Source organism: Falco naumanni, chromosome 2 (assembly GCF_017639655.2).
Source record: "Falco naumanni isolate bFalNau1 chromosome 2, bFalNau1.pat, whole genome shotgun sequence".
Taxonomy (NCBI): Eukaryota; Metazoa; Chordata; class Aves; order Falconiformes; family Falconidae; genus Falco; species Falco naumanni.
In genome coordinates, this window is record NC_054055.1 from 33,856,483 (window position 1) to 33,881,554 (window position 25,072).

Sequence of the window (25,072 nt, forward strand, 5' to 3'; positions counted from 1 at the left end):
AATATACTTTCTGTGAGTCAAGATGTGCCCAAATGTTTTGCTGAAGATCCAGGCCCAAGGCTTCCAAGTCTGCAGCTGCTCACAAATACAGCCATCAAATGCAGAACTCAGACCAAGCAACTGTCTAGCCCCAATCCTGTCTCCTTGGATTGTCAGTAGAAAGAGACTAGCAGTCACCAACAGAACCAACCTCTACAAATTTATTAAAAGCATTTTTTATCTAACTTCCTTAATATTCTTCGCCATACCTGTGGCAATAAATGCCTCAGTTTGGATAAACATTTCACTAATTATCTCAGGCTTTCATCTATGCCTCTGAAGTTGCACACTGCTTCCCCAGACACTGGAACCAGAACCAGTGTTGGAGCTGTCCTCTTTTACTGGAATAGTGAAGAAAGCCTTTCTGAGACATGTTTTGGTACACTCCATTCAAACATATAAATGCAAATGAAGAGGCCCATATTCAGAATCTACAATAATAACAAATGTTAACTGCACAATAATAGCTATCAAAAACAATATTCAATGTGTTCATGCCTTGTGCTCTCCTCAGGGCATACCACAATCATAATTAATAGTGTTATTTAATAACAATAATAGGGCAAATGCAGTTTACAAATTCATGGGCAAGCTTAAGAAATGGAATCTGATCATTAGGTAGGTTCAGCTGAACAATTTATGAAGCACTTTAAGAGCTTCCCTAGAGGTGGTGAATCAGGGCTGATCTGCACGGCTCCTTCAGTGAGCAAAGGACTGAAAAGTAAATAGAGGTGCGAAACAGCCTTCTCTCATTCTTATCATGCCCTTCCTCTAAAGTTGTTTTTTTTTTTAATAACAGAATTAAAGTGCCTCTGTAGCAAGACTTCTGAAAGAAACTCTGTATGATACAGAGCCTAGTCTGTTTGGAGACTGAATATTATTATCTTCTTATTGGTCATGGAGTTCTCAGTAATCCATGTACAAAAGACTGCCTCCTGTCTTGACAGGTTTACAGTCTAGGCAATTCTGTGTAAAATAAATAATTAACAATGACTGTGGTAATAATTTGTCTTCTGAAAGGTAAAGCCTTTGGTGTTTCTTCTTATTCTGACATGCTCACCAGCTTGCACAATCCTACCTGTAAATGGCATTTGTCTAAACAGAAAGTCTCTGCTGTCATTCTTGAGCAGGTATGAACAAGCCAGGGCTTACTATCAGTATCATGTTACTATGACTTAATATATAGTTGAGCATTTGAACTGTGGTAAGTAGCATGGCTGCAAGGTCTTTCTACTTCCTGCAAAGTCAAGTGCACTAGTTTAAAACGATCTTTGAGGTGAGACGGACTAACAGCAAGCACATGGACACCTATGATGTTTCAGCTGTCAAGCAGCACCTTGCACAAGCAAGTAACTCAGTTGCTTTTAACAGCATGCACTTAATCCACAAGGGAAGAGGGTTAAGTGAAGGGCACTGACAGACAAGCTTTGGCTGAGCTTCAGGTGCAGGGACTGAGGACTAAGTGGTGCTACTGCCCCCACAGCAGAAACAGCAGAAGGAAAGACACCTTACTCATTTCACTGCTATGTCAGTGTCTCTAAGTGGTGCACACTTACATACCAAGGTAAGGGGACAGAAATAAAAGGTGAAGGTAGGTAACTATTTATTTGCATTTTTTTTTAACCTAGTGCAGCAAAATAAGCTGTCAGTGTCCACATAATTATATTATTCTATATTTGGAATGTCACACACAATACAGATACATACCACACACACCATCAGTTACTGTGCAGTAACATGCTTGGCAGCATTGAGGAGTGTGTGCTGCCCCTGTTGGAGCCTGAACCTCCAGTTTGAAGCCATAACATCACCACAGTGAAGTTACAAAAGAAACCAAGAACGATGAAAGCAATGGTGAGGTTTTTAAAAGGTAACTGAAAATGTAAGAATTTTTATTGTCAAGTACTGCCGTGCTAAACCAGAAGAGGAATACTATTTCTAAGGAAGTAGGAGAGGTGGAAGAAGCATTGGTTTTGGTAGATGGTTACAGTCAGAGGGTAACATACTCAGAACCAGGCTCTTCTCTGAGAAATACTATTCACAGGTAAAAGAAAATTTTTCAGAAGGTCTGTTCTCCCAGAGGACAAGGAAAGTTCTAAATTGGCCAGCTCTGAATCACAACCCAACAAAATGAAAAACAGTTTACTCTTCAAGCACAGATACTAGAATAACTTGGCAGACGATTACATAAGCAACAGTATCCGCTATGCTGTACAGTGCTTTGCAAAATGCATGGTTTGGAAAGGATGCGGTGCAGCCAGGGACTGGTGTGCAGCGTGAGCGAGCACTGACCTCTAGCGGACATAAAAGTCTAGAATCGGTAAAGACCGTTGAATTCAAAATAGCAATTACGTCATACGGACAGTTGTCCCAAGGCTTGTGCTTGGCAGCTCTGCAAGCTACAGTCAGCATAGTTTTCTATTAGGAATCTCTCACTGTCTATGTGTCAGGAACTATCACGTCTATTTTAATGGCTAGAGGCAAAATTTTTACAGCCGAAACAAAACAGTGCATACTTCGAACGTGTTGAGCAAGACAGGTAAGTCAACTATTGGTCAGTAAAATTAACTGAGGCTAAATTCGCTCCCCTTTTCAGATGTTTATTAAGTGCCTTGCCACTGTTGGGACTGTCTCAATGGACATCAGCAGATCACCAAAAGTTTAAAGAAAATTGTAAGGAAACATGAACATGTCATGTCATACCATATTAAGATTCACAGTCCTACTTTTTCTACAATCAAAAAATAGAGAATGGCAAGAGTTCATATATTTTCAAGGTCTGCCTCAAAGGAGCTTGTGTGCTTCTCACTTTCAAGTTATTTTCCATAGGAAAAGTTCTGTAAGTGTTTTGGGGCTCTTTAAACAACTCCAAAGAAGAAAAACAATCCCAGGCACATAATTCCATAAGGCTAACCTTCAGCTGAAACTACAAAAGTTGGGTGTTCTCAAATAGTTAATGTGCAATACAGGCTTTCCTTCCTGTATCAGTAATGTCATACTTCATTCAGAAGTCTCACTTAGAAGCTAATGAAGACTGGGGTACTTTCACCACCTTAAAACTGAGGTTTCTGGGAAATACTTGGTCAAGGCTTGAAAAAATTGGAGCTTCCATCTAGTCTTGCAGAAGGGCTTTGTCATGGTGTGGGTTGTCCTTGTTTCCTTTGAAGCCTGTCTCACACAAGAATTATTGGCCCCACACCCTAGACATTTACTCTTGCCTCAGAATGGCAGGGAAGGGAAAAAGTGGGAGAATCTCAAGATCTGTGAATTCTCTGTTACAAGTCTGTGCAAGGAAGGGGGAAGAACTTCTATGAGGAGAGCAGGATGCCAGAAAATGCAGAAGACATTGTCTAAATACTATTTAAAAGCAAGAGATACAATCTCAGTCTTTGATTGATATGAAACCCATCTGTGTCCCAAAGTTAGTGCCATCACGGAAGTGAGAGTAGAATTTATCAGGGTGGCATGCAGTACAGAAAGTGATATTTTGGCTTTGGTCTATGACAGAATCATCTTGGATGTTCTCAGGAAGGATCCCACCACTCTCAAGAAGAATCCTTAAACAAAGAGAAACAGAAAATATTTTTCATACATACTCACATTCCTTAAGACACTACCATTCAGACAGCACCTCAAGTACCAATTGAACAAACCATGCCAATTTGTGATTGGGACTTTAGTCTGCTTTTTTCTTTCTTCCAGTATTATACTACAATAATTGCTTTTCTGCAACCAGTAAACCCAAATTTAATTTGAATATTTGCCTATAATCCATAAACTAACAGTGTAACAGTAAAATAATAGTTGAAACACAGCAAAAGTGAGCAGATACCATTCATTCAAAGGTATAATTTGATGATTTGCGAAGTACTAGAGAGTACTTCTAGTTGGATTGTGAGGACCCTCACCATAACAATGCTGGATAATACAACACCAAAATAATCGTTGATAACTAATGTGCAATTAAGTCTTTTTTTCACTCAGTAGGCTTACCGTGTTGCTTTTCTAATATCAATGTAAGGACATGCAGAGTCAATTAGTCTCACACATTTCGGATCAATTCTGTAAAATTCTTTTGCCGATTCGTGAGGAAGTTTGTAGCAGCAAGGTCCTACAGATGGGCCCAGCACCACAAGGATATCTTTCACATTACAGCCGTATTCAGATACCATAGCATTTACTGTGGCCATAGAAACTCCTAACAATGTGCCTTTCCATCCTGTGAGGAATGAGAGGTTGAAAAACAAACTGTATAAATTGTCTCTTTAATTTGATATTAGCTAAAATATAAGCTATTATTAAAGTACAACAGTTACATCTAAAAATAATTACATCTAATAATAAATAACTTATTTTTTAAAACCCCCAACACATTAGCAACTTTCTGTTTGCTGATACAATTTTGTGGAGATGGAAACTAGAGAGAAGAGTTTAGATTAGGATTCCAGAATTCCTTTTTCTCAGTGTCCTGGTTTGGGCAACTAGAGCATACCTTACAGGCTCTGTGCTTGAAACATTTAAATGGGAATATGACAGCAGAAATATGTTACAGTCAGAAGTGTATTTTTATAATATGGTGAAAATTATTCTGATGTTATTTTAGGAAAAAAAGAAAAAAGGCTCAAGCTATAGACATTGTTTGGAATAGACAGAAAAAAGCCAAACTTTGCACTTCAGCATTGTTTAGAATAGCTAAAAAAAAGCCCAGCTTTGAGTTCTCTTATCTCAGTTTGAGTCCCAGGAAGTCTTAACAAAGGACAGGATATGCTAATACGTTTTCCTCTGCTTTTCTACATCAAAAGACTGAGATGACCTTATACCTAGTTGTCTTTATTTGTATACACAGCAATATGTTTTCAAGTTAAACATGAACTGAGATGGGGTTGTGCAGGAAGGAAAGGACTCTTCAGCCTGGAGAAGAGAAGGCTCCAGGAAGACCTCACTGCAGCCTTTCAATACTTAAAGGGGGCTTATAAGAAAGACTGGGCCTGTAGTGATCGGGCAAGGAGTAATGGTTTTAAACTAAAAGAGGATAGATTTACATTAGATATTAGGAAAAAAACCTCTTTACTGTGAGAGTCATAAGACACTGGAACAGGTTGCCCAGAGAAGTTGCAGGTGCTCCATCCCTGGAAGTGTTCAAGGCCAGGCTGGATGAGTCTTTGAGCTACCTGGTCTAGTGGAAGGTGTCCCTGCCCATGGCAGCGGGGTGGAAGTAGATGATCTTTAAGGTCCTCTCCGACCCAAACCATTCTATGATTCTATGACTTAGGAAAAGATAACTGGAAGCCTGGCAAGGATTGTGATGTGGGAACAAAAGCCAAAACTTGGGAGATGGAAGGTAGGAGTTCAGGCTAGAGCCAGGAGGTATGCTTGGAAAAGGCAGCGGTGTGGGCTGGGGGAACAGTGTGATGCGTCAGGGACTAGGTAAATGAGGAGACAGCAGAGAAAGGAGCAACTACAGATTTAAATATTTTGCAATAATTAGGTTTGAAAACTTACAATGTAAAACTTTCAAGAGTAGATAAAATTGTCTCCATCTCTTCTCCCCATTAAAAATCACATTCCCTTCTCCTCCCAGACAGACGTACCACAATTCTTACTGCTTTCACATTCTGTAACCTAAGATTGCTAGGACTTTCTCTAACCTAAGCTCGTTAAGCACAGGGTGGGACATGCATGGACACGCCCCACCCCACTTTACTGAAGGAAAGTCAACGTTTTAATCATCTTATGACTCAGAAATTCAAGTTTATTTTCGCTAATTTACTGAATGCATGAAGAATTATATGAATTAGGTGGTACTCACAGGTTCTAGGCAGAGGTGAAGCTTCCTGCCATATTAGAGGGGTGTATTAGCATCAAAGCTGAGAAGAAACTCGCAGCTGTGCATTCTCCTTGACCTCATAAATAACAGACTTTTTCATAAAGTGAAACAGCCCCAGCAGGAAAATCTCACCACAGGATATGTGTTCTAGCCTGACAGCTAGGACATCTTCTGAAGTCAGACATAACCCCAGGTTGTGCTAAAACATCCCTACTTCAGTTTTATTCTCACTTGGTTTGGGTCAGACAAATATTTCTTCTGATCCAAAATGATTGTTGGGGGCATTGGCTTTATAGCTGTTTTTTTACATATGAAGTTAGACAGGGCACTAAAAGAAGTATTTGGTTTTGGCTACCAGATCAGCAAAATAAATGTATAACTACATAAATAATAATTATTAAAGTTATAAAATAAAAAAAATACATAGCTTGGGAAAAAAACTATTCTCAAGACTAATTTTTTATTGGCAGGATACAAACTGAACAGGTCAGGGTCTATATAGTTATGTGACCTTGGATTTATTCATCCTCATTCAGTGCTCCTTTCTTTACTGATTTGTAATCCTTAGTCCAAAACTCCCTTTCCAGTGGTCTCCTAGTCATTTTGATCTCCATGATTTAAAATTCCTACCAGAATGAGCAGCACCGCAGACTTTTCTGACAGGATCAGCAAACAGCACGGGTATGCAATCAGCACCAGGAGCTGCTATCGTAACACCTTTCTGATCCGTAACAATTCCATCATAGCTGTCAGGCTCTGTCTTTCCCATAATACACACAGCATTAGCGTGATCAATCTGTCAAAGCAAAATCAGAACACAGGTGGTGATATGGCAAGCAAAAAAACCCAGTTCTGACTAATGCAAGGATTTTTCTTTGGTGTGGAAAACGCTCTGCACCTTCTGAATCATGGAAATCAGGCACTCCTTTGTTCAAATGCCATACAGATGTATCAGTAGAAAGCCACCATAGCCAAATGGCTGATAGTTTGGATGGCTATTCCCACAGATAAAGTGCCAGCATAAATATTTTAATTGTCCTGGGTCTTACAAGTTCTTGCTGAGAAAGGCAAGAATAATGCCTACAGTTTTACCCAGTGATACATGAAGATCTGATCTGTTTATATAAATCCATTGCTTGCTAAGATACCTTGACTCTGTGAAAAGCCTCTGGGTTAAATCCTGCAACACTAGCTAGCCGGCGGAGATTTTCTTTAACAACAACTTGTGGGTCCCTTCGCTTGGAACTACTGAAGAGATTGCAGGAGCTTAGAGTTGGTATGTAGGAGATCCCACCTGTCCTTGTGGTGAACCCATGTAGGAAAATTTCATCTGGCAAGGCAAAAAAAGACAACAACAATTGTTTTCAACACAAGACAAGTCCAGATATTACATGGCTTTATACTGAAGAGGGCTGGAATTAGCCCATCAAGTTAAGTATTGCTTTACCCATATTTTGCGGTGTCATTTAAATTTAAGGATTCTAAGTTTCCTTCTTGCTCATAATCATAATGCCCTGAGGGCAAGGCAGACCTTGGAGCAAGAAGGAGTCCTGCAAGATTTAGCCTGACTTTTTGCAGAGTTGTAGCACAAACCCTAGAGAAGAGGTAACTCACTGAGAAAAATTAAGAGCAGATTTTAAAAAAAATGTTCTAACCTCCCAAGGTTTTTTGCCAAATGAGTACTAGTTCTCAACACTTCACAGAATCTCAAACATCCTTCTGAAGTACACTGAAAGCACTGAGAATTTTGAGCATTGTTGAAAAATCTTTTTTTTACTTTGTGGATCATTTATCATGGCCTCATGCATCAAATGCAGTCACTGTTTTGGGGGAGAAAGGGTGGAGGGATCTGCGTGGCACAGTTGAATACAGAAAGATAGTCCCACAACTGATATTTTTGCTGTCTTAACAGCTGACAAGCTTTGTGACATAATCAGAGTGGAGATTCAAAATCTCTTCTATGTAATGTGAACCTTTCAAAGTCACAGTCAAAATCTCAAAGACAATGGAGACAAAAATTGCTTTAAGTAAGTTACGGTCCTTTCAGGTTCTGGATCATTTCAGACATATTTTTAGGGAAAGACAGTTCCAAATTTTTGCAGTAGCAAACCTCTCTGCTTTCCCCTGAATCCTCTGAGTCATGTGACCTCATAATCACACCACTTCAGAAACATGCTGCAGTAAACTGGGTCATACTATGGCAGGGACAGTGAGACATCAATCTGATTAACCAGGCACGTCCAAGGCTGCAGACCAAGAGAAACTCCTGTCCTGCCTTTCTTTGAGAAGATGATGGTAACTCTCCAAGTGTGCAATTCCCACACAGAGGGGAAGGGATTTTACTGTCTGCACTAATGCTCTCACTAACCCTGGGCCTCTCTTTCCTCTGGTCATGCCCTAGGCCTGGTACAGACTTGCCAGTCTTTTACTGTCTCTCTGTTGTCGCTTCCCCATCTTACAGACATGACACACTATTACAACATCATATAGAATTATCTGCTGCCTGAAGACATTTCCAAACCTTACTTTTTTTGCAATTCCCTTGAACAGGTATGCTTGGGAACAGTCTCTGTAAAATCTATTAGCTGGGATTCTCTTTACCTGGGATCAGGAAAGATCTGAGGATGGTGAGCTCCCCTTTCAGGCTCGGCAGGCTTTGTAAGTACATCTGAATCTCTCTTTGGATAAGTGCCACGTCCTGCGTAGGAAGCCTTTGCCCTTCACTCTGAGGTTCAGATATCTGTAGGTTTTCACAATCAGATGCCACCTGTAAATCCTCAAATTCAAACTGGTAGACTGCTGTAAAGAGATGGTCTATATATACTTTCATTAAGTCTTTTCTTAAGGGAGGGAGAATAACTTTAATGACACTTAGGTCTTTTTCATCCAGTCTTTGTTTGATCGTGTACAAAGCACCAGCTGCAGTCAGACCACATACCACCTCTAGTTTTTTCTTCAGATTCTGAAAATCTCTCAGAGGTGGAAGCAAGGACTCTTGTTCACTGTCCTTGTCACTCCCCTGATTCTGGTAACACATGACGTAAACAAATGGAGCTGGGATGGAAGAGCATTTATCAATAGTTTCCAGCATGTTACGCAGTAATCCTTGGATGTTCTGCAAGTTGGCTGGTAGGCTGAACAGATCTATCAATACTGCTTCCACCATATTCAAGGATATTTAGAGATTCCTACAACCACCAAGTATTCAGTAACAAAACCTGAAAAACAAACAAAAAGGCAAGACAGCATCATTAGTCCAACCACAGAATTATGTAATTAAGGCAACGCACTCAGTGATACTGTGTAGAGAAGGTGGCATAGCAGTAGTTATGGTCTTAGGATCTTTTTGCTGCATCAAAAGAGAAGTAGCGGAAATGAGAATTATTATGTATTTAAGTACTTGGGTATTTCCCTACCACCCCGCCTACCTCAGGTTTTTCCCAGGTCAGGGATGATAAAAGGTTAGTACATAATATTAGATTTACTGAATCAATTAACCTACATTAGCCTAATGGATCTTCTTGACCTCTGACTGTTGGGCCCTCCTCCAGCTCCCATGAGGGGAACCAAATACAGAGGTCCCTCAGTTTCCTGGGACTTGAGGAGTTTCTTTTTTTCAGAGGGATTTTACACTTATCACTGAGGTGGAGTTCATGTCTGCTACCTCTCCTGGCAGCAGGGGTGCTGGGCTGTGAGCGCAATGACATCACTCCCACAGGCTTCCACACAACTTTTTTTCACTTCTCTGTTTTGCATTACCAAAACTATTTACTTGCAAATTTCTAACTTCTGTGTGGAAAGGCACATGATCAGTATAGTTCTTCTTTTCAACATGCATAGGAACTCAGCACAGGCTACTGGAACTTCACCTAGTAACACGAGATCTACACAGAACTAAATGAAAAAAATAATATAATGCTGTGCACAACTTCTTGCCTCAGCTTTTTCACTATGCTCTGAAATCAAGACACGTTAAGTTATCAAAAATCATTCTATAGTTCACAGCTTGTCTTGTAGATCCATGGTATACATCCAGTTTTGGTGGGTTTTCTTCTTCCTTTTCTGAACTTTGTTGATCCAAGCCCAGCTAGGACTACTTGTAGAAACTTGTCTGTCCATCTCTTCCTCTCTGTTCCTATGAGTGCCTATTTTACATATCCTCTCAGAAGTTTCTTATTTTCTTTTCTCTGTCTCTGATAATTTTTTCGTTTCCAGTGCAAGCCTCCAGAGGTCTGGAACAAAAGACTACATGCCTCTGCTTTGGGAACCTTGAACAGACAGCTATTTAGATTTCACGACTAAGCACCGTGCTTGATTCAGGAAGCATGCATGCAGCTTTATGACCAGTTGTAACACCCATAATTATTTAGAGTATTCTTTAATACCACCATTTTTTTGCACAGTAACAAATTGTGCATCTATATTAATTCATTTACAGGAAATTTAATAACTTTGCAGGAACAAGGGACTTGAGAATCTTTTAAGTCTTTGAAATGAATGCTCTGCTAATAGAGCTAACTGTACCAGATAATGCCTGGCACTATTTTCCTGATCCAAGTCCTCATTCTCCTGTAACTACACGCATGCTCTGGCTTCACAGCACTTCATTATCCTGCAAAAATACTGCTTGTGTGTGTACTTGAAGCCTACCACTATGGTGGACTTGGTGTCCTTGGCATTTTGTGGTTGACAATGGATTCCCTGAGTTTCCACACTCAAACAAGAAGTCAAAGACCCTTCTGGTTTTAATGGATTGTATATTCAGAGGAGGTTTTACAGAAAACATTCTGTGTTTTCTTCCTTGTTCTTTCCCCCAGACTGGAAGAAAAATAATCCTGACTGAAAATGATGTTTTCCTTTCTGCAAGTTGAATGCTTACAAAGATTAATTAGTGGCTATCAAAACAGGTGAATTGAAAGTATCAAAATGTAACAGCAGATAAAACATCTGCCATGGAATTTATGACTCTTGATTTTGCTCAGAGTATTATTTACACACAGCTGACAATAGATTTTAGACAAAACAGCTTGCTAAGAAAACAGTGTCAAAACAGCGTCATGCCAAAGACCATGACATGGGAAATCAGGGTATTTCCTTCCCTACCCTGACTCTCTCCGTGGGAAGCCTCTACGAATACGACACAATCCCAGTCTAGTTATAGCTAATAGCCCCAGCAAAGAGTACAACAAAGGGGTGTAGTAGAAAAACAGATTACTGCTCCACTTCAGATATGTCAATAGCGGCAGGTAAGTAGAGTTCATTTAACTCCTTGTATTTCCCCAGAAAAATACCACCAAAGAAAAGGTGGAAGCAAAGTGCAGAGAGAGAGGTAATTGCCTTCATTGATACTAAGTTGTGTGTGTATTGCAAAAAGTCCACAGGGGCAATTACTGGGATGTACATAAAGAAGTAATGGGGCTGACTGACTCTCATATCCTTCCAGTTTTGCATCACAGAGTCCTACTGAGGCCAGTAGTGTCACAATTAAATTTGCTTACAGTCATAATAAAATTGTTTGACTGCTTTCCAAGTCTCCTAACAAAACCCTTCTCAAAATACAGCCTCACCAAGCACAGCAATGTTCTAGCTTATGAGAAATGCATTCATGGTTATTCAGGTTTTAAGTAATATGCTCTACAGTCCCAGCATTTCATGGGAAGTGTCACTGCACATAACTAGATCAGAAGAGATTAACTGCATTTATTAAGGAGTTGCTCATTTCAGTATACAATGCAAGACAAATACTTGCACAAACTTGAAGCCAAGGCCACCCATTAGCTGTTTCATTCACCCTCTGAAACTTTGTCAGTACAAACATTTGGAGGGTAAAAAGATTCTCTTGCATTGATATAATGAGAAAGAAAATAAAAGAAAATGATAGATAATGAGAAGGGAGGAGAGGTGAGGAGGTAACAAAAGCAAAAGGGAGAAAAGCATAGTGAATACAGAAAAGAAACAATGAAGGAAAGTAAACTGGGCTGCAGAGAAGAGGCAGCTCAGGGTAGAAAAAAGATCCAAAAAGCAACTTTCAAAACCCCCAGAAATCTAATTCTGAAAGCTCATTCTTGGTCAAGGCAAGATCACTGGCAATTTCCTGCACCTTTGAATCCCAATGGTCACCTTATCTTCTTACAGAAACTCAGAGAACAGACATCGTTTTGGGAAAATTAAAAAGGCAAGAAATATTTAACATCTGCCAGAGACACATGCACAGAGAAAGAAAACAGGTCACTAAAGCAGCCCGTATGAACAGGAACAAGAGCAAATTTGTAATAAAATTCCAACAGCAAAGACAAAAAAATGGGGGGAAAAAAATATAAACGCCTCTTAAACTGCATTAAAATAAAATGTTCTGCCTCTCTTAACTCAGGGGTATTTAGGCAAGGTTGAAGAAACAGAAATCAGCACTTACAATGAAAATACTGAAGTACATGCAGTTTTTATAAACAAACTCAAAGTTTAAAACACAGGAATTTACTTACACACACAGGTAGACAATCCTTTTAAAACTCTTGAAAGATACCATCTGATATAAGCACACATTACCAGCTTTATATATCTCACTTCTCACTGTCAGTCTTGCAGCTGATTTGTATGTACATGATGGAAATTCCTATTCTAGGTAAGATTATAGTGGGAACCTGTATTTCTTCTTAATGATGAGACCCTCCTTTGTTGCTGTCAGAATACACAGGAAATAACAAACTGTATTGAAAGGCACCAACATGATTAAATGCCTGGTTAGCGTTAAACCCGGAAGCAGCATTAACTCTGCCATGTAACCTTGCAGCTATAACCATGTTCTAATGCATCAGCTTTGCACAATCTCGGATTCAGAAACATACAGCACGGCAAAACGGAACAAGAACACAAAGACCTTCAAGAAAAACTTGTGCAGACTCAGTAAGTTTCTTTTTCTGAGCTGGAACTGCAAGTCCCAGTGAAGAATTTGGCAGTCAGTCAAGCAAAAGTATATTCAGAAGGCCCCCACATAGAGAGGTTATGAGCGGCCACTCTTCAGGGTCACAAGCCCAAAATCAAGATGGTAATTTCTCCTCAGAGCAGTCAGAAATTTCACAGAGCTCTGTAAAAAAGTTTGAATGTTTTGCCAGGACAATGCAAAGGTCAAAAGGCAAGTGGGGGAATGAAGGATTTATATTAGGCTTTGTCCAAGAAACAAATAATAGTAAATACGTTTTCTCAGCTGTGCTAAAAATAGTCATGTATATATACTTTTTTATATATATATACTTTTATGTATATATGTATATATACTTTTTTTATATATATCTAAAAATATACATGTATATATAATATGTCAGTATATGACAACTGAAAAAAAGGACAAGAACAAAAGTTTTAAATATGAAAATAATGAAAATAAATATTTTTTCATGTACAGAGGAATTAATAACATCTGATTTCTTAAGAATTGCTGTCCTTTGCCTTCTGTTCCTACCTTCCCTGCAACTGCAGTAACCTACATTTCTGACAGCTCCAGAACACACCTCGGGAGTCCCCCTCCTGCTCGTCCTTCCAGCACACGTTGGGCAGAGGGATGCGAGCGCAGTCCTCCTGGCTCTCCTTCCCAGAGGGAACTGATGCGGCTATCGCGTCCTTCCCTACTGTTTTTATGAAGTCTGCAGAAATCGGTTATCTCCGGGCCTTTCCACTCCCTGGCAAACGTGCTGAACTAGATCATTAAAAATTAACTGGGGGGGGGACGGGGGGACGGGGGGCCAGACTCGATGGAGAGAGACCAACACAACCATTTCCTTTCGTTCAACCAAAGAGAGAAAAAAGGAATTACTGGGGTTATTTTTGGTACAGAATGCTGAGAAAGGCTAAGGAAAGGGTCTGAAAATATCCAGGTTACAAAACACTGACAAACAACAAATTGATGTCTCTGGCTGTAGTATTACATTCAGCTTCAGCCATTTAAAAAAAAAGATGAAATAAACCGATTTTATGAAGATATGGGCCACTGAATTATAAAAAAATGTGGGGATTTAGAATTAAAATTCCCTAACCTAGTCTTCAGAGGAACAGGACTGGGCAGGAGGGGCAGGAGACAAGGCCACAGCCGTGGAACTGGAATGGGCAGGGCACTGTGTCCAGTAGAAACCAGGCGACATTTCTTCTTCCTCGTAACCCAATGGTGCCCAGCAAAACTTACATTCTCTGCAGTGTACATCAAACACTTCACAAATTATGACAGGAAATGCAGTTTAATCCAATGAATTAGGTAACTCGGGGAATTCAGAAGCGAAAAAAAGCTCAGAAAATTGCCTTAACCCCTGGGCGAGCCAGGCTGCGCTACCACAACGGGCCCCACCACGAAGCACCCACCTACGTCGCTGTTCCCTCCGGTTTTCCTCCGTCTCCTGCCAGGGACAGGCCTGCCGGCCCTCTCCCGGCTCCCTGTGCCCCTTGCCCGCCGCTAACGGCCACGCTCCCCTCCCGCCGCCTCCGCCGCTCCATTGCCCCGGCTGAAGCTCTCCGACGCTCCCTAAGGCCCCTACACCGCGCCGCGGAGCCGGCCCTTGGCCGACGCTCCCTGACGGGTCGCGCCACGGTTTGGGCGGGAAGGGGCGGGGACGCAGCGGCCGTTGCAGCCCCCCTGAGGGGGTGCGGCTGCGCGAGGGGGGTCGGCGCCGCTCGTCCTCCGTCACCGGCGTCGGGGCGGAAGGTGGTCGCCGCGTCCCAGGGCGCTTGGTTCTGCTCTGGATGCGTTTCAGTGCCGCAGGGACAGGGCTGCTTGGTGTGTGGGGGTGCGTGGAGTGCTTGAGCGGCATAGAGGGGAGAAATGCGGGGTGCCAGTACAACCGTTGAAACAGCCCCAAAAATAAAATTATAGATGTGGTTTCCTAGTCAGGACTACGAAACTTGAGGCACGGTTTGTGGGTCCTCTGAGTGCCGTTTAATATACCGGGCCTGCAGATGCACTTGTGCCAGAGTCGTGTTTACTTGAGAGTTCTGTGTCACTTTAGATACAGAGCTTTTATATAACAATACAGATTTTATTAATTATCCAAAGTGATGCAAAAATAGTACGAAATGTTTTCTGATCTCAGGCGGGGGCATGTCTTTATAATGGTACTAGTTTGTGACTTTTACGTGTGGCAGTTTTCTCAGTCTGTAGTTTATCTTACATTAAGGAGAGTTGAATAGTTAATATACTAGGCGGTTGCAGTATGGTAACTGGAATAATTTAAGTATTCAGGCTGTATTTAGCTCTCATGCATTTCAGATGTTCTTAAAGTGCTTTTAAGAGCTATGACTGTATTCACAAACTGAGGATGTGCCCTGCAGAGAAGCTAGAACGTTCAAATACTTTAGTTTATAAAATTCTACAATAAAGGGTTCTAATTCTCAGTCATTAGTTTTGAGCGTCCACCCGTTAGTAACCAGTCATTGTTACTAAAAAATGAACCAAATGAAGTGATGTATTGTTTGGGAATCCCAAAGGAAAGCCCTTAATATTGTTCTCTTTCATTAATAGTTAGGAGATAAATAGAATGAAGATAAAACAATTAACTTCTTTTTTATGTCCTTACAGTTCTGCCCTTTTACCTAAAATGGCTAAGCCAAATTCTCCATCACTAATTGAAGTTGTAAAACAACTTGTAGAGAAGCAGCATTCACAAGCATCAGAGATAGAAAATAGCAAAACAGTTCTTTTCCAACTGCAGGTAATAAACCCTGTTTAGTATAGTTTAATTAATTTAATTTTTTCATTAGATGAGGAAGTATTCCTATGAGCAAGAGAAGCTAATGGTGCTTCATTTCTTCTGGGTGTTTGCATTTAAGTGTAAAGCAGATAATTCTGTTCCTGTGGGTGCCATTTAGGCTTAGCCAAAACTCTGTGTGTGTATTGTTATTAGCAAGGTTGCAACACAACTAAGACTTCCTTAGAGCAGGTTTCAGCAGATGTTTTATTTTTTGTTTGGAAAATCAAAACAAACCCCATAAAAAATGGAGCAAAACCCACAAAACAAAACCACAATACAAAGTTAGAGCTTTTTGATTTTTTTTAGGGTGATTTCCTAAGAAAAGAATGGAAAAAATTATTTTAAAAGCATTCATTTTTGGCATATTTTTACCAGACTTTATAATTTTTTCTTAATATCTTTTTGATACAAAATACTTTTTTCTATGTGTTTGAGGTGGGTATCCTAAATAGTCATTAAATACTGGTTTTATTTAGTAATTTTTCGTAGAACACTGGATACATGTGATTTTTGTGAATACTGTTACAATTTCTGTGCTAATCTCTCACAGGATTTATTAAGCTTACAATTATTTTTTAACCTTTGAGATCAGATTTCTATTGAGAGACATATTTTAGTCTGAGGAAAGACACAATAGCATTCAGGTATTTTTGAGCATGGAAGAATGCTGATGGAAGTAGTAGAGTTCCATTTATAACATCTGTGAATAGCTCTACCGCTAAAATAATTGGTTTGAAATTTTGCACAAAAATAACTTCTCTGAAGGAGCAATGAAAACTTTTATTGCTTAGGACTGTCAATTGACTAGCCACACTTTGCAAGAAGCTTTCTCCTAATAATATACCATCCCATAATATAGTATGACGTAGCTGCAACAATTTATTTGTGATCAAAGAATTTAAACAAAGGTGTCTGTTTTCAAAAAAACCTGAAGAGCTTTAGAGGCCTAGGTAATTAAGTTAGCTCATTTATTTTCTTCCCCTTCCATACCTTTTCCTTTTTCTTTCCAAAAAGCCCAAACTCTAGGAAATTCCATACAAACATTAGTGTTAGCAGAACAGCAATGTTAAATAATTAGGAACATAAATTCAGAATGCAGAACTGTTTTTTCATCTTTATGTCTATTTCCATGTGTGCATGTCACAGAAGACATGGAAAACAATAATTTCCTTTCCAAATTGGGAGGATCTTTGCCGTTAAGATCTTTTGCTTTCCTGTTCTCAGTAAATGGTGGCTGGCAGTGATACTTACCCTACTAAAACTGTAGCCCAAGATTTCCAAATTAAAAGTTATGCAGAAACTTCGTTCTTAACAGTTAATAATGTCCTAATCTGTTCAAGACATTGAATAAGAGATTTCACAGAACTCATAGTGCTTCCATTAGGGAAAAGATAATAGGTGACATAAATCATGATGCTAATTCTTTCAGTGCATTACTGTTGGCTCTTACTTTGGGTGGGATTCATTATAGCTAGCTTACATCACCTACAAGTCAGATGTTAACCCTGTATTAGTTATCTAGGCTCCCTTGGTAGTCATTAGAGAGCAAACATTTCTGAGGCAGCAGTTCAGCCCTCCTGGCTTAGATATATGTGTAGACATAGCACTTAGGGACGTGGTTTGGTGATGGACTTGGCAGTGTTATGTTTACAGTTGGACTCTATGATCTTAAAGATCTTTTCCAACATAAATGAATATATGTTGCTGTGATTTCTTGATGGGTCGAAGTATTGTGTTGTTAACTTCTCATAAGTGAGAGTTTGTAGAGGCCTTTTTAGAACTAGATGTATATTTCTTAGGGGGTTAAAAACAGCTGGGATTAATCCAGCTCTCAAATACTACTGTGACAAAGAGGGGAATTAAAAATTTCAGGAGAATCTCCACCCCAGACACCCATCTATGTGTTTATGTGGGTTTTTAAGTGATTTGTGGTATCATTAGTTATTTTTAGTCTGATTAGGACTTAACCAGATTTCAGCTCTAAACAAACATTAGGACTGGGGTTCTTGCATCCTGTGTGTCTTGCAAATGCAATGATTTAAAAGTAATTTCAATGATACTTACTTCATATTTTAGATTCAGTCCAAAAGGAAAAGTCTTAAGATTCTTGCGTTGTGCCTCTAAAGTGGTGATTTTAGAAAAATAGAACTCTACCTTCCATTCAAGCCACATTAAACAAGTGACAAAGAAGACTGTTGAATAAATGTAAATTACATTGTTTAACTAGATACCTAGTATCCTCTCAAAAATGTTATTAAGGGAACACTGAAATATTTTACAGGCAAAGTTTCAGGAACTAGAGAAAGAAATGGATTCCATTCTGTCAGAAACAAAGACAACAGAAAGGGAAATATATCTGCAAGATGATGCCATAGAAGTGACCAAATATCACTGTGAAAATCTGGAGGCTGAAGTCAGAGCCCTATATTCTGAAAATGTTAAGCTCAAGTGCGATGCAGAAACAGTACAAGAAGAATTTGAGGTGACATCTGCAAGAAATAATGTGTATCGGGAAAAAATAAAGGCTCATAAACATCTCTTTTGGGAGATGGAAAGTAAAATGCCAATTATGATTGAGCTTGCTAAAAAGAAAGCTGTTGTTCAAGAATTAAAGACAAAGAAAGAGGAGTTAATACGAGATCTCCAGAATCCAGAAGGATCTGTTATAAAACAAGTACAGGTATTATATTTCTTCTGATTATTTTCCTTTTATGTCAAATAATTCTGCCATAGTTGATTGGTTTGTCTAATATGTTTACGGTTCATGCAGGACTGACTATGGGGAATATAGATAATCTGTAATGCTACATTAATTGAAGAAATTCTGGCTTCGGTATGTGGTAAAAAAATCATCAGCCATTGTTATCTGTATATTATTGTAAAAGTCAGGTTCGTTCTATGTGATCAGTTTAACTCGGCTATGAAAAAAATTTCAGAGCTGTAAATTAACTTATATAATTGGCAAACTGTGGGCTTCTTTGGGTTGTTGAATAAACTTACATGGACACTTTTCAGAATTCTGTGGAACAGAGACATGTTACATTTTTCATGTAAGAGCATGGTATTATTTTTTAACTTTGCTGTCAGGTAACAAATACAGTTGAGCTGTTTGCCAACAGGAGGTAGATTTGATGAGATGGTGATAGAAAGGAGGAGAGGGGTGAAATATATTTATTTTGGTATTCTAATCTAACACTTATGTTTTCTCTTGACCCTACTTGCCATACTTCTCAAAAACAACTATGTAGGATTTTTTTACCACAAAATGTTACTAATATACAAGCAAATACAAGTATGAATTTGAAATGGGGTCACAGATTCCAACTGTGATGCAACTTGTGTTATTAAAAATTGAAAATCTGGTGTTACTCTAGTCATGGAAATTGATGCAAATTTGGTTGTACAAGTAAATCTTTAAATACTGATTAATAAAGACTCATTAACATTGTATTTCCTTATGAGAAAGAATAATCTGTCTCCAAAAATACATTAATTATTCTTTGGTTTTGCAATACATTACATTTTAAAATTTTAAAATTTAAAATTAAGACCGCCAAAATGGGTTCAAATTTCTGTATTATTGTAGTTGTTTACTTATTTCAGGTTGAAAGTATTATCTACTTAAATATCTAAAGCCTTGTGATGTTATTTTAGTTACTTATATTAAGTACTATTTTAAAATTTTTGTTAATGTAGTTATTATTGTAACATGAAGACGTTTATTATAGATCTTTATGTCATCTCTATTAATGAAGTGAGACTGTTAAAATACAATATTTTTAATGAGTTTAATAGAGGTACTGAGCAACTTTTTAAGGAGATTGTATCTTGACTTACATCTGCAGGAAGAAATTACCCTTTTAAAAAGGGAAATCACAACACTGAAAGAATTCATTAATAAAAAAGGGGACTTTCTGGAAGAAGAGAAAAAAATGCATGCTAAGCTTAGAAAAGAAATTGAGGTGAGTCATTTGAATAAAATAGAATTACAGTTCTTCTGACAGAATGTAGATAGTGCAAATGAGTTTTGAAGTACTTTATACACTGTTGCTGGCCATACATTATTCAAGTATTTACAGTAACCATGCTATCTGAAATTCTTGATACTGGTAGTCTTTCTAAAATTCAGAACTTAACTGCTATCATGAGAAAAATTGAAGTTAAGGACATTTAAATGTTTTAAGAAGGATTTCTGCTGTGAACTTTTGGAACGATGCCCTGAATAGAAGGAGGTCACTGAATGGTTGTAAAGCCAAATGCATGGGTTTTTATTTCTGTAGTACCTTGGGAATACTTTAAATTTCACTGCTGAATTGATTATTCATGACTTGTCTTGTGGTTCCTGATAACTTATCAATGGGAGAATCAATTGCACCAAGAAAATGGATTTCCCATGAATCTCCCTAATTTGAGCTGGTATTAAATTAGGGATAACACAGTGGCTCCTAATTAGCTGCCAAGATAAAATTCTGATAAATAGTTAAAACCTTCTCTTTTTAAATAATTGAATTATATTTTATATTTTGTTCCTTACTGAAATTATATGTCTAGATAGTTTTTAGTTTGGAAGTTTAAAATCATTTATCTTGTTAGTTCAAACAAATGCCACAAAATTTAATGAGCAAAGCTTGAAATATAAAGATTAACTGATCTAATGTTAGCTCTATTGCCCATTGTAAAATATAGGTTGAAAAAATAATTTTTCATGTAATAGGGAACAGCAGAGTATTTTTAAACTGAAAAGTAAACCACAGCCACTTCAGACTAGGTCTGTGCTATTCAGTGTCTGAGAAAATACTTTTTTATCAAGGCAACATTCTCCTAAGAAAGTTCTCTAAATGCAAAGTGAAATTAGGCAGCCTAAAAATACTGTTAAGTTCTGTTATCAAAATAAGTTTAATTAAATAGTGAAGGTTAATCTGTTCTTCATTTGTTTGGATTATATGATCTTTTTGTCTCAGAAGGAAGCAGGTTTACAAATGGAATCTTTCAGGTTATTATTTTCTATTAAGAGCTCTCTGGAAAACAGTCCAATTTTTAGTATAAAAACTGGCAGTGGACAGGCAGACACTAATATCCAGCAGTCCTCAGCACAACTCGGGAAAGAATATTCAAGCCAAGCACATGGGTGAAGCTCATTGAACTGCAGTGGTGGGATTCAGCTACAGACTGCCGACATCTACGTGTGGTTGTTTAAATATGGGTGACTACACATGAGTCAGACAAGTTCTTATTATAATCACTGGAGGTGTGGTTAGTGCAGTTGAAGTACTCTAGAGATCAGCTCAGTCGGTCATATGTAGGTGTTTACAGTAGGGTGAGCTGCATAATCTGGTCTTTCTAGACTTTGTAGTATGCATTGGCTAGATTTCTATTGATCAAACCAAGAATGTAGACATTTAGATCACACGTGCACCACTAAAGCTAGGTGTCTCAACCTGCAGACTGTCCCCACCTCAAGATTTCAGCACTTGTGATACGACTTTTACATACTGCCTGGATTCTCAGCTTCTAGCACTGCATGAACCAAAAGTAACTGGCCTCCTCATAATCTCATGAAATTCAACGAAGTCAAGTGCAAGGTCCTGCATCTGGGTTGGGGCAATCCCCAATATCAGTACAGGCTGGGTGATGAATTGATTGAGAGCCGCCCTGCCTAGAAGGACTTGAGGGTATTAGTAGATGAAAGATTGGACGTGAGCCAGCAACACGTGCTTGCAGGCCAGAAGGCTAACCGTATCTTGGGCTGCATAAAAAGCAGTGTGACCAGCAGGTTGATGGAGGTGGTTCTCCCCTTCTACACTGCTCTCATGAGACCCTGCCTGGAGTACTGGGGTCCGCAGTACAAGACAGATATGGAGCTGTTAGAGCAGGTCCAGAGGAAGGCCACGAAAATGGTCAGAGGGGTGGAGCACCTCTCCTATGAAGACAGGCTGAGAAAGTTGAGGTTGTTCAGCCTGGAGGAGAGAAGGCACCAGAGAGACCTTATTGTAACATCTGACTATATAAAGAGGGCTTGTAAGAAAGATAAAAACTTTCTACCAGGGCCTGTAGTGACAGGATAAGGGGCAACGTTTTAAACCGTTGAAAGAGGGTAGATCTGGGTTGGACATAAGGGAGATTTTTTATTTTTTTTTTTACAAGGAGGGTGGTGAAAGAATTAAACAGTTTGCCCAGAGAAGTTGTCATCGTTGGAAATGTTCAGGGTCAGGCTGGATGAGGCTCTGAGCAGCCTGATCAAGTGAAAGATGTCCCTGCCTATGGCAGGGGGTTGGGCTAGATGATTTTTGAAGGTCCTTTCCAACCCAAACTGTTCTGTGAATCTATGATTCATGAATTTGCGAAGAGTATGTGAGCTCCCATGTTTCTGAGCCTCCAGATGCAAGTGAGTCCTCATGTCTGATTAATGAGAGTGCTGTTGCATAGGACTTCTGGAGCCTTGATTCAGCAATGATTTTAAGCATATGTCATAAGTCTGCCCCTATACAGCCCTATACTTAAATGCCTACAGAATTCCTGTTAAAAGGCTTGTTAATGGCTAAGTGGGCACTCAAACAGAATGGACTGACTCTTACAGCCCTGGTGCTCCCTTTTCACCTCAGTATTATTTCTGGTTTCCCACAAAGGTTTCCCCAACTAGGCATATTGTGCAGGAATGTAATTTGGGATGCCTTTCTAAAGCAGCTGAATTTTGGAAAGTTAAAAATTAATGATGAAATTTCTTTCTGCAAGGGAATTTGTGCCTAAGCTTTCTTTTTTTTCCAAGGGAAGTCAGCAATCTGACATTGATAATTAATAAACTATAATTAATTCCTAACTAGGATGCTTCTCATCGGTCAGGGTACTGATGGACTTTTAAGGCAACTTGTGGACCTTTTACATTCTGTTTCCTGAGCACCAGCCCTACTACCTGTCTCTTGAAGAGCAGAGCCTGTTCACAGCCTTGGACAGGGATGGCAACAATAAATCAGGGTGGTTACCTGTGCAGGGACAAGGCTTCTGTCATAAAGACTAACCAAAGACATCCACAAATAATGGAAAATATGTTGATATATAAAAATAATAAGAAAAAGAAAGCTCAAAAGACTGTCTATTCCCTTGCTGCACTCTTTCCCCTATATCAACATGCAGCTATATTATTCTTGGCAGATGCTTGTCTATCAAGTCCTTGAGGGAGCCCAGCAGTGGAGATTTCACGAGTGCCCAGACAATTTTTTCTAATGGTTAACTTTTATGTACACAAGGCTCAGTAAAAAGAGCAATATTCTCTCTCCCCTCTGTCCAGTAAACATATTAGTGCTCCCTGCCTCAACAGATCTGCCAGACAGTTCCCAATAGTGATGCTAGAGACACATTTCTAAAAAAAACCCAGATAATATTGATCATAGATGTTTCACTGTCATACAACACAGTCCTAGTGATGTTTGGGTCCCACAAGCACTCAATTCACATGAGTGAATCTGACAGCATCTGTTAAAAAGTTGTGAAGGATTACAATGGAGAGACAGGCGACATGAAGAAAGGCAACCTACCATTAGTAAAAGAAGGCAGTGTAATTTATAAAACATTTGTGATGAAGTTACTTAGTTATACATTAAATTTAGACAGTGAGACTTGTAGGAAGTCACTGGCAATGCTGTAGTTCTGATGCACCTGTATACATACCATCATGTGTATGTTAAATACAGTGTAATAACATTTCAATAAGCAGACAAAAGAATAATTACACACTACCACTCATGTGCTATTCAAACTAGGGTAAGTAAGCCCAAATTTTCATTAAGTGAATACCTGTTATTTCCATTTTTATTATAATGAATGTTTCATGCTTTTGCACTTCAGAATGCAAATCTTCAGAGGGTTGTGTGTAAGCAGCCATTTGTCTCCACATAAGGCAGTGATGAGGGGAAAATTGGTACAGTACCACATTGCCATAAATGGCCTTTTAAAGAAAATAATACCTTTGTAAATACAGTGCAACAGTGAAGATGCTACTCCAGCCATCTATGTTACCTCATTTATACTCTAACATATATCCAAACACACTTGTCAAAGAATGAAAATTCCTTCCGTTCTAACCTCTCACTCTGGGGCCTGAAATCTTCCATGTGCAAAGTGTTGTCACAGCTGCGAGATGCTGACTTTTTGGTTGGGCTTTACTTTGTTAAATGATAGACATCTACAGAGCAGATACCCACACCGAACTCCTCACTTAAGCTCTTAGTGGGATGGAGCTTTTCTTCCCTTGGTGAGAAAGTGGCATAATTCTTATTGTCCTAAAGCAGATATCTGACATAAGTCAGATGAATGGCTTCCTAGTTGTCTGTGACTCTTTAGTAGCTATAAAGTAAATGTGGAATGACTTGGTTAAATGTCAGAATCTACAGTTAGAGTTAGGTGAGCTGAACACACCTCTGTAAATTACTTGAAAGAAATTTTGAAGTGAATTTTATTCTGATTTAATAGGTACAGAATAAAAGATATGATGCTATTCTAAAACGTTTGCATTGCCAACTAAACAAACTCCGTTCAAATAAAAGACAATGGCACTGGAACATTCAGCAGTTGGAGAAGAAGGCAGCAGAGCTAAGGAAGTGTCTTGGAGTACTGGAGTTACAAAGTAGCATGTAAAACTAACCTAACAAAGCTACAATGTAGGTAATCTTTTCCAGACAGAGGAGCTCTTTTAGTAAATAGCCCAATAGCTGGGCCAGGGCTCAGTGATTTCTTTTCTTTTTAAAGTTTTTCTCCCTTTCATTCTGTGGCCTGAACTAGGCTGTGCTTGATCTGTAATGCTTTGGAATAACTTTTGCTTTTTTAAACTGTGGCCAGAGGCTGTTTGGGAAGAAGCGTATTAACAGTCCCAGGTGTTTTCAAAGTATGTGGCAGATTTTATCTAAAAAGTCATTTGAAGTCAACCAAATACAATTTAAGGAGTTCCTTTTTATTTGATTAGATCTCTGAAGATTGAGATCTACATTGTTTTTCCTACAGAGAAATTAGTATCAGTGTATGTTTGCATGCTTGAGATACCAAAACTCCAGATCTTTTATCCACATCTGTTATTATTGCAACCTACTAAGGAACTCTGAAAGCTTCGATAGCCTGTATTTTGCTGTGTGGGAAGTTCATATAGATGATGTTGCAGCCTGTTTGCCCTATATCCACCAGTATGTCCTAGCATGGGGGACAAGGAAGACATAGGCAGTCCAGCTATAAAATGCTTAGGAACTAGTTCACTCAGAACTGGGCTTCAAATAATCTGACTTCAGCTGGTCTAATATATCTTAGCAAAGAGGAATGAGTAGGTAAAGCGAGTACTACATCTGGACAGCTTTTAAAATGGAACAACTCACTCTCCAGAAATACAAATGCATTACAGATGATTGGTTTTAGAGGAACTTACTGTGTAGAGGATCTTAACTAGCTGGTACTGGCCATCTAACATCTATGTGCTTAATGCTCAGTAAGATGA

At 39.0% G+C, this 25,072-nt stretch overlaps 2 protein-coding genes across 7 annotated transcripts; one reads left to right on the top strand and one right to left on the bottom strand.

The window, feature by feature from the left end:
• Positions 1 to 1,910: 1,910 nt before the first annotated feature.
• Positions 1,911 to 14,442, bottom strand: LACC1 (laccase domain containing 1). 5 transcript variants are annotated; one of them, XM_040583959.1, is made up of 6 exons: positions 14,216 to 14,442; positions 8,468 to 9,084; positions 7,015 to 7,196; positions 6,497 to 6,662; positions 4,033 to 4,258; positions 1,911 to 3,596 (listed from the first exon to the last, which is right to left on the bottom strand). In XM_040583959.1, the coding sequence occupies exons 2-6, from the start codon at positions 9,030 to 9,032 to the stop codon at positions 3,422 to 3,424; spliced, it is 1,314 nt and encodes a 437-aa protein (XP_040439893.1). In that variant the 5' UTR covers positions 9,033 to 9,084; positions 14,216 to 14,442; the 3' UTR covers positions 1,911 to 3,421. The 5 variants fall into 5 exon arrangements, with proteins under 5 accessions (XP_040439893.1, XP_040439896.1, XP_040439894.1 ...); XM_040583962.1 differs by lacking the exon at positions 14,216 to 14,442 and adding an exon at positions 13,375 to 13,508; XM_040583960.1 differs by lacking the exon at positions 14,216 to 14,442 and adding an exon at positions 13,351 to 13,508.
• CCDC122 (coiled-coil domain containing 122) lies at positions 13,192 to 24,635 on the top strand. 2 transcript variants are annotated; one of them, XM_040583964.1, is made up of 5 exons: positions 13,192 to 13,249; positions 15,461 to 15,558; positions 17,879 to 18,277; positions 19,443 to 19,559; positions 24,064 to 24,635. In XM_040583964.1, the coding sequence occupies exons 1-5, from the start codon at positions 13,192 to 13,194 to the stop codon at positions 24,226 to 24,228; spliced, it is 837 nt and encodes a 278-aa protein (XP_040439898.1). In that variant the 3' UTR covers positions 24,229 to 24,635. The 2 variants fall into 2 exon arrangements, with proteins under 2 accessions (XP_040439898.1, XP_040439899.1); XM_040583965.1 differs by lacking the exon at positions 13,192 to 13,249 and having other exon boundaries at positions 15,433 to 15,558.
• Positions 24,636 to 25,072: the final 437 nt, after the last annotated feature.

What these genes read in the sequence shown, in the direction of transcription:
- LACC1 (XM_040583959.1), bottom strand. Translation starts at nt 9,032, where the DNA reads ATGGTGGAAGCAGTATTGATAGATCTGTTCAGCCTACCAGCCAACTTG. An exon ending in CAGATCTTTCCTGATCCCAG is followed by an intron (nt 7,197 to 8,467) that starts GTAAAGAGAATC and finishes TTGCCTTGCCAG; the next exon opens with ATGAAATTTTCCTACATGGG. An exon ending in GATATTAGAAAAGCAACACG is followed by an intron (nt 3,597 to 4,032) that starts GTAAGCCTACTG and finishes TCTTTGTTTAAG; the next exon opens with GATTCTTCTTGAGAGTGGTG.
- CCDC122 (XM_040583964.1), top strand. Translation starts at nt 13,192, where the DNA reads ATGACAACTGAAAAAAAGGACAAGAACAAAAGTTTTAAATATGAAAAT. An exon ending in CTGTTATAAAACAAGTACAG is followed by an intron (nt 18,278 to 19,442) that starts GTATTATATTTC and finishes TTACATCTGCAG; the next exon opens with GAAGAAATTACCCTTTTAAA. An exon ending in AGCTTAGAAAAGAAATTGAG is followed by an intron (nt 19,560 to 24,063) that starts GTGAGTCATTTG and finishes CTGATTTAATAG; the next exon opens with GTACAGAATAAAAGATATGA.